Source organism: Lupinus angustifolius, chromosome LG05, assembly GCF_001865875.1.
Source record: "Lupinus angustifolius cultivar Tanjil chromosome LG05, LupAngTanjil_v1.0, whole genome shotgun sequence".
Classification (NCBI taxonomy): domain Eukaryota; kingdom Viridiplantae; phylum Streptophyta; class Magnoliopsida; order Fabales; family Fabaceae; genus Lupinus; species Lupinus angustifolius.
The window spans coordinates 7344486-7354480 of NC_032013.1; the positions used below are offsets into that span (position 1 = coordinate 7344486).

General features: G+C 31.6%; 1 protein-coding gene across 1 annotated transcript; it reads left to right on the forward strand.

The window, feature by feature from the left end:
• Positions 1321 to 4456, forward strand: LOC109347603 (S-adenosylmethionine synthase 3-like). The gene is made up of 2 exons (XM_019587536.1): positions 1321 to 1388; positions 3005 to 4456. Exon 2 carries the CDS (start codon positions 3007 to 3009, stop codon positions 4177 to 4179), a length of 1173 nt encoding a protein of 390 aa, XP_019443081.1. The 5' UTR covers positions 1321 to 1388; positions 3005 to 3006; the 3' UTR covers positions 4180 to 4456.

Genomic DNA, 9995 nt, shown 5'->3' on the forward strand with positions numbered 1-9995 from the left:
TTTCATTTTTTTTAAATATTTTTGTTATTAACATTTCATTTTTAAAACTCTTCGTACTAAAATTTAGAAATGATGATAATTATTCTAGCAAATAATTCAATTCTAAATTTTAATCACTGAAATAATCAAGTTACTGATTTTATAGACTATTTTTATATTTTATACTTGCATTTTTTTTCCAACAAATTTTATGTTAACAAACACATTTAATTGATGGGTCTGATCATTAACTATCACTAAGACGTGTAAGGTCAAAACGAGCCTAATACACTTGCAAATGCAAGTTAAATTTAAAATAAATTAGTAACATATAAGTATTATATTATTTAAATGATATAAAAATTTGACATCATTTGACTAAAATAACCAAATTTAAGACACATTGAAAATTGAATTATAAAGAAATTAAGAAATAGATGTGGAAAAGATAAGTAATATATATGAGTATAGTTGAACAAGAAAGTATAAATGCATATTGAGTTTCTATATAATTAGAAGATTTGGAATAATATGAAAAAGTGTTAAAGCCTCAAAAGATATATAATGAATAGAAAAATGTAGAAAATTTCAAAAATATCACTACTTCATTATTATTGAAAATGTTGAGAAAAATGGTAGTTTTTCATTTACAGAATTTCTAGAAATGAAGCTCTTTTTTTTAAAAATATGAAATGCAAACATATTTTAGCCCTCATTTTCTAGTTTCATTGAAAATAAAAATAGTCAAAACAAACACACAAAGTTCATTATGATTAGGGGTGAGTAGGACGGGACCCTATCGATTTACCTGGTTTGGCCCAATTATGGTCGCGTCTGAATAGGGTTGGGTCTCCTCGAGTCTAGGGCTTATATCAGGTTCAAAAATCGAATTCGATCAATATTGAAGGTCATGTAAGGGACAAACAAGATTCGGCTTGACCCGTCTCATGATCACTCATTCATCATGTTTGTATGTGTTTTTAGTCAATTGTGTAGTGAGTAGTGATATCTCTTTGGTCGAAAGTAAAATCAATTCTCTAATTGTTTATTATATATATATGAGTAATAATACATATACATATATCATTTTATATGTCAAATTATATATCCATAATAATAAATAATATTGAAAACATACAAATATCACTACATAATATCATTGATCAAATTTATTTTGGTAAGATTTGAGTAACATACAAATAAAAATTAAATTTAAAAAAATTAATTAAACAGGCAGGAAATAAAAGAAACAATAGAGAGAGCGAGTCATCCGTCGACATTCTCTCTCCATATATTACTGAATACATATATAGCCAACACTACCTATATAACCTCTTCCTCTTTCATTTTCATTTCTTTACGTTTTGCATTCTCTTTCTCCATCTGCATCTCACTCTAATACTGAAAAGGTACATATACGTATACCTCTTCTCAATTCAATTCACTCTAGACTCTACAATCTTTATATAAAGATCAAATATCCATATTGTCAATGCTGCTTCTTATGGATTCATGTATTATCTTTCTGCATTTATTTAGATCTAACACTTGCTTGTTCTGTCACAACTGAATACTTTTTTTCTGGATATTCGGTTTAATGCTTCTTTGCTTGTTCTGTCATGTTTGGATATTAATCAATGCAATAACAGATATAGATAGCCATGCACAGAGACAATGTTATGGTACATATCTGTTGTCTCGTGAATTATATTTATGTCTCACAAATTGTGACACAACTGACAACAAATGTACTACCCATTGTCTCTTATTGCCATTTTTTTATGGATTGTCTAGTTACTTTCAACTTTCCCAAGCTCCTGACAAATTGGATCCAAGTGATCATAGAAGAAAAATGTTATATCTCCCGATAAATTAGTCTATAAATTATCGCACACATGTGTCATTTCAGGTAACACGTGTACGCTTCATGTGGGTAAAAAATGATACATGCCATTATGGCTTTGTAGTCTAATTTATTTGTTTAGTGAATATAATATTTCTCTCAAGAGAAACTTCATTATTTGTGTTGTTAGATTAGATTAACATCTAGATCTATTGATATTGACAATACTCTACAAAATTCACAAGCTATTCCCTCACGTCATTAACTCAAGGCTCATGATGAATTTCATAAATTTGTCTATAGAATTATTTTGTGTGTCTATCTCTCTCTCCTTCAATAACCATATGAGAGAATAAAATGGCACACCAGAGGATCTTAATCCCAGATGAACGACTATATATGCTTCTTTTATGAACTTTTATTGATGTAAATGCTATAGATTTTGACTTTATGCTCTCAAGTTAATTTCTTCTGTAGTTTTTGTTCCTAATATGCTTTGAAGAACTAATATGTGCTTCTCCTTCCTGTATCAGTATTGGATTATATGATAATGATACATTATGATATATCACCCATACATATCAGAGAAGTTTCCATTCTGTTTCTTTTTTTGCTCCACTATTTTTTTAGTGGTGCCAATGATAAGCTTGACATCTCACTTTTTGCTTAGTAAATTACTGGGTTTGGATATTTATCTATTTAGTATTTTCTTGAGCGGGTGTACTTAGTTTGGATTTTTGGAATTGCAATTATCAATATGAGTTTTAAAATATAGTTGTGGTCGCGATTGTGGTCACGGTTATGGTTAATGCAATTGTGATTATTGTGGCCATCAAGATTCAGATTACGACCATTGTAGTATGAATTATCTTGTGATTAAAAAATATTTTTTCAATTTGATATAGCTTCATCATTGTAGTTCAGCGTGACACCACAATTGTGGTACAATATGATTGTAGCGGTCACCACAAACACAATACAATACTGTGGTGGCATTTTGTGATGTTGTCCAAAATTTGAATCATTAATATTAGGATTTCATATGCATATTTTATTCCTACTGTATCCTATATTTTTTGGGAATTGACATATCACCGTATCATATATGATACTGATATAGTAAATTTATGCATCATAACTAATATGTTTGATAGTTTTTCTTTTTCTCTTTTTGATCAATAGAAATGGAAACATTCCTCTTCACCTCGGAATCTGTTAACGAAGGCCACCCTGACAAGATTTGTGACCAGGTTTCAGATGCAATCCTTGATGCTTGCTTGGAGCAAGACCCAGAGAGCAAGGTTGCATGTGAGACCTGTACAAAAACTAACATGGTTATGGTATTTGGTGAAATCACAACCAAAGCAAATGTGAACTATGAGAAAATTGTGAGAGACACTTGCAGAGGCATTGGGTTCATATCACCTGATGTTGGCCTTGATGCTGATAACTGCAAAGTTCTTGTCAATATTGAGCAACAAAGCCCTGATATTGCCCAAGGAGTTCATGGTCATATGACCAAAAAGCCTGAGGATATTGGAGCTGGTGACCAAGGCCACATGTTTGGCTATGCTACAGATGAAACCCTTGAACTAATGCCACTTACTCATGTGCTTGCTACTAAACTTGGTGCTAAGCTCACTGAAGTCAGAAAGAATAACACATGCCCTTGGTTAAGGCCAGATGGTAAAACCCAAGTGACTGTTGAGTACAGGAATGATGGTGGAGCCATGGTCCCTCTCAGAGTGCACACAGTCCTAATCTCAACCCAACATGATGAAACTGTCACAAATGATCAAATTGCTAAGGACTTAAAAGATAATGTTATAAAACCTGTCATCCCAGCTGAATATCTTGATGACAAGACTATTTTCCACCTCAATCCTTCAGGTCGATTCGTGATTGGTGGACCGCATGGAGATGCAGGACTAACTGGTCGTAAGATCATTATTGACACCTACGGCGGGTGGGGTGCTCATGGTGGAGGTGCCTTCTCAGGCAAGGATCCAACGAAGGTTGATAGGAGTGGTGCGTACATTGTTAGACAAGCAGCAAAGAGTGTGGTAGCTTCAGGGCTCGCCCGTCGTTGTATTGTGCAAGTTTCTTATGCAATTGGAGTGCCAGAACCACTATCTGTTTTTGTAGACACCTACAAAACTGGAAAGATTCCAGATAAGGACATTTTGGCTTTGATTAAAGAGAATTTTGATTTCAGGCCAGGAATGATTGCTATCAATCTTGACCTTACAAGAGGAGGAAACTTTAGGTACCAAAAGACTGCTGCTTATGGACATTTTGGACGTGATGATCCTGATTTTACTTGGGAGACAGTGAAGATACTCAAGCCTAAGGCTTGATTTAGTTACTACCTACCTTGCTATTTCTAAGGGTGGTGGTAATCATCCTAATTATATGTCTGATTTTTGTTACAAGAAATAAAAGTAGCTTCAATGTGCTGTACATATTTTACATATGTTTTTAGCACAATAGGAGCTTGCAGTAGTAGTTAACTCTTTTTATTGTTACATTTTTTTGCTCTCTCCTTTCTGCTATGGATTGTTTTGCAACCAATCTTTTGTGGTTGATGTAAACTTACAATATTGATTTATTTGATTCTTTTTTTTCATTTCTTTTGTATGAAATTGTTTGTCATACCAAAGACCTTAGCAATTGTTTCCTGCTGGCTTTACATTCTGAAGGCAAGGTGGAATAATTTGGTTTGCAATATGACATATTCAACAATTGTTGGAGAGAAATTGTAAATATAATATTTTGCTTATGCAAATAATATTAAATTAACAAATTCTAACCTGAATATTTAGAAATAGCTTTTTTCTATTGTAAAAGGTACTACAAAAGAATGTAATCTAGAGGGAAAAGAATATGTCGGAATAAAAAAATATAATATCATTTTATCTAAAGAATAAAAGTATTCCATTATTTTATTTTTGATGCACTTATCTCTCCCATAAGGTGAATCTTAAATATAGAATACAACACTAGAACAAGCCAACCACAGACGCAAGCCATCATGCTCGTGCAACCTACGTCTAGAACTAATATTTCATGTACCTTTTCAGTAGTGATGCCAGTTTTGGAAATAAACCTTGCAAGCAATTTAACGAAAATAAATTCGACTAATTTAACTTTTATATGTTCCTACAACAATATTTTAACATTATTTTAGAATATCAAAATAAACTTAAAATTATAAAATTACTTCTCTTTACAACTTTAAATATTAATTCTTTACCGTGTTATATAAATTTAACATAGTCGTCATGGCAAGAAATTACCGGTAATTGTTTTTATAATACCTACTTATTCCAAGTAAATTTTTTAAACTTACTTCTCATCCTAGTCATCAATTTTAGGGAAATCCAATAATTTGATTAGTGAACAGTTCTAAATCATTAAATGTCCATAAAATTGATGACTATGATGGAAAGTAAGTTTAAAAAACTTATTATTGGTGCAAGTGAATCCCTATTCTTTTCTATTATATAATTTATTTTATTAAGTAGAGAGAAACTCCCAATAATAGAATTACTCTAGTTATTCATTGTTCCTACTTACTTTAAAACTTTGTTTGGGAGTTACGAGGGAACGAGAATGAGAGGAATCAAATGTTAGGAAGGGAAAATGGAAGAAATCTCCCCCTTGTTTGGGTATAAAATTTAGAACATGGAAAGTAAGCTAATGATAATGTTAGAATATTTTTTATTTTTTCCTATTAACCATGAGAAATAGACAATAATGTATAATTATATAATATTACTAAAAATATTTAGCTATTTTGATATTTTATCTCCAAAAAACTTCAAATTGAGGGAATTTAAAAAATAGACACATGAAGAGTTTTGGAGATCTTCGAAAACTTTTTTCTCTCTTCATCTAACTCCTAAATAAGGGGAAGACTTTCCAAAGTCATCTCCCTTCCCCTCCAAAACCTCACTCTCAAACAAGGCCTAAGAGTTAGTTTAGGAGTTCAATTTTAGAGAGAAAACAATGGAATTGGGAAGCTTGAGAATCATGAAATACACTTATGACTCTTAAATCTTCTATTTCTTTTCTTTTTCTTTTTAAGAAAAATTCTTCCCTTTTAAAAGAAGTTGTTCCTATTTAAGTTTTTTTTTACAGAAACGTAGCTATCATTATTACTTTACTTCTATCATTTTAATTTATAGAGAGATATACTAATAAAAAAAATTCTTTTAGGATGTGTAATTGTTTATTCAAACAAATGTTACTTATATAAATTTAACTATTAACCTTTTTATCTTTCTGAGATTTGGTGGAAACTTACGCTACTAAACTAATATCTTGTTGGTGGATAATGACTCATATTATTATCGAGATGATAAGAAATTAACTAAATGCTATAAACATTTAATAAATATTCATATTACTCTTTCGTTTTCTCATAAAAAATCCTACATGAATGTCATCCTCAAAGTCTAATATAATATTAATTATTTATTGAGAAGAATGCATTAAGAAAAACAACTTAATTAAAAACAAAAAAGTTCAATGATGGTAAACAATATGTTATATGACTTCAAAGGTATCGTAAATAGTAAGATGACATAACATATGAAGTAAATATTGTTTTGAGAAGTGATCATTCTATATTCAAATTAAATTATACAATTTAGATTATATTTTATCCATTCATTTTTTAAATCCAGCTTATTAAAGTTACATACTATTCCCCTCTACCTCTCTTATCGCCTTTTCCCTTGCCCACTTTCATTTTTCTCTATCTACCTCTTTAATTATGTTGCATATCTATTAGCATCAGTCAATAATCCATCTCAAACTCCTTATCATTATCAGACCCAAATCATATCTTGTCATCATCAAATAACTTATTATGACTTATTTAATATGATACAATCTTTTATTATTGGAGAACTCGATGTTAAACCTCATATTGGAATAGAATTTGATTTTCTAGAATAGATTATGCTAAGATGTATGTGTGTCAAAGGAACAAGGCATATGCACTGTAAAATATTTTGATAATAATCATAATCTTGTGATGGTTCCTAAGAGTGTCTTACTTGAAGTATCATAGAAAAATGAATGCTACTGGAAAAAATCTTGTTGAAAAGTTTAGTGAAGAAGGTTTTCTTGTTGGAAAGGTTGTTGTAATGTTTAGTGGCAGTGATCTAGCTTTTTCCAATAGACATTTGGAATCATATGAGAAATTTTCGATAGAAAAATCCTGATGTTGAAGATGCATAAATTGTTTACAAGTATCGTAACAATAACATACCCAAGATTCTGAGTTTTCTATCAAATACAATTTGACGATGATGTTAGAATAGTAAAAAAGTTTAGGTGAATGCTAGATTACAGTTAACTTATCAACAATTTGAGGATATAATTACATTTGATACTACTTATAAAACTAAGAAATAAGACATGCAGTCATTTAATGGATTGAACCATTATCTCCAATCTATTTTATTTGTTATTATAAGACAAGTCTGAGATGTCTTTTATATAGTTATTTGAAAGGTGGGTTAAAGCAATGTCTATAATAACAGATGAATATATAGCCATTGGAGGTTCTGAGAATAGTAAATAGATCTTTTAACTTTTCTTGGAAATTCCATGATCTTATTGCTTCGTTTAATGAATAGTAAAGGGTAAATAAGATAAAAAATAATAAATTTTCTCCATGCAAAAAACTCTAGCTCAAGTCTTAATTAAAAGAAAACATGTATCACTTAGAACTAATGATTCCCTTGTATAATAGATTACAGAATTAAAGAGGGTAACAAATATACATTAAACATTTCGCACAATAACGTCAACATATACTTTGTAGCTCGTTGCTACCATTCAACACCAAACAACCAGCCCTCATGGCCATTTTTTCTGACACCACTGATGACATTGCGACAACTTCCAATGGCGGGGTCCATACTAACCTGTGTTGATTCACTTTTATTGACATCTGCCACCACGCCTTGGTGGTCCCCCTCCACCAACCAAGTGTGCCTTTAATTAAAAAACTATTCACCATTTTGATGTCCATGCCAATCAATGTTCCATTCTTCCAAACTCGTATCACCAATGTTTTAAATTGTAGTCACAGTTATATTTATTGTCATTGTGGTCGTTGCGGTATAAATTATTTTGTGAGTAAAAAAATATATTTTTGATACCGATGCAGCACAATGCAGTTGCTTTGCAGCCAAAATGTGATCTGATACAATTACGTTGCAGCCCGTTGCGGTCGCACCATTGTAATTCAGTGTCACACTGCAATTGCGGTATGGTGCAATTGCAGCAGTTACCTCAACCGCAATATTGCGGCAACATCACGTGATCCAATCCGTAATTTGAAACATTAGGTACCACCTACCTCTGAATGGTTCAAGAAAGCCTTCTCCAATACTCCAATAGTGTAACCACCAAAAACAAGATTGTACCATCCTGAAATAATGTTGAAAGTTACTTTTAAATGCAAAATTACAAAATAGTATTAATATTGTTAGGTATCCGTGGTTAAAATACACATAGAAGAAGGGTTGAATAGGTGTAGCGGTTAGAATATCCGCTTTTCGAAAACAACACTTAATGCTGAATTGCCCCAGATTAACCGATTAAAGGAATAGAGATAATCGATTAACGCAATTGACTTAATCGATTAAAACAGAACAGCAAGCTCAAACAGATTCGGTTTCTTGCACGACAATTAACCGATATTAAAATGAATACACAGAGCTTACAATTTTATCAGAGTATTAACAGTATAGCACAGATATAGAATATAGCAATTAATTCTACTATACAAGTTAACCGATTAAATGCAAACAATAAAGAGATAAAGAAAGAAAAAATCCTGCAACACGATTTTTATCCTGGTTCGTTTGCGTGTCCACTTGCAAACTACATCCAGGCCTCCCGGCTGATCTGGGAGATTTTCTTCACTATAATTGTAACAATGTTTTACAAGCACTTCTTCCAATTACAACATGAAAGTGCGCATGTCAAGAGGAACACTTTGGAAAGCTCTCTCATTATATGTCATGGTTTTGATGAGGATAACTTGTGCTAATAAGAGCTTGAAGATCATCAACAAATCAACATGCTTAAGTCTTTTGATTGGTACTAGACTTAGACTAGAGACTAGTTTAGGTTGAGTCTAAGGCTTAGGTAACCTTAACACATGTCTCATATGCATAAAACTTTAAATCATTTCATCTTTGAGATATGTCATTTATAATATGTTCATGCATCACATAAATACATATATCTATGCATCCTAGGCATAAACTTAGTGTTAAACATGTATGAATCAAGTGCATAACATATTTGAGTTTTTGTAATTGAAAATACATATGGAAACATGTTGTTAATCGATTAAGGCACAAGTTAATCGATTAACCTAACTTTTTGAAAAGCTGTTGAAACTGAAAAACTTGGAAAACAGAATCAGTTACGTTTTTAAACAATTTAATCGATTAACTGGGTTGCAGAATTGATTCTTTATAAACAGCATTTTCTGAACTGATGTCATAACTTGTATGTTGCATTTCTTAGAGAGTTAGAGCATATTTCGTGATAATTGTTGCATCTAGTTGATATTGCATTTGTGAGTTTAGAAAGGAGAGAATTCTATGCTTTAGGATTGAGTGACATTTCATGATATATTTCTCATCATTTCATCTCACATGTTCATGCATTCATTGATGCTTTTGTGAAGTTTTTGCATTCTGTAAATTCTGTTTTTAAACTAATACATTGTCATATTACATGAGATTTGTGTTAGGTGTTTAGAGTAAAGTTTTATTTGTTAGATATGAGCTTTGTAATTGCTTGAGTTTACTCTATAGTTTTGTTGTGAAAAATCGTTGTAACATTGGGAATCTCGAGGTGTCGTACCACCTAAGAGATTGAGTTGTATCTTCATTTTGCTTAGAGTTCTTGATAAGAAAGAACAAGGTTCTTGGCTGGGGCTACACCGAAAGAAAGGTTTTCTTTGTCGGTAGGAAGGGAGTCAAACCATAGAATAAGGTTCTTTATTTTCTTGTGAATGTCTAAGTGTTGTAATTGGAAGAAGTGCTTGTAAAACATTGATTCAATTATAGTGAAGAAAATCTCCCAAATCAGCCGGGAGGCCTGGATGTAGTTTACGGTGGACAAGCAAACGAACCAG

What these genes read in the sequence shown, in the direction of transcription:
- LOC109347603 (XM_019587536.1), top strand. Translation starts at nt 3,007, where the DNA reads ATGGAAACATTCCTCTTCACCTCGGAATCTGTTAACGAAGGCCACCCT.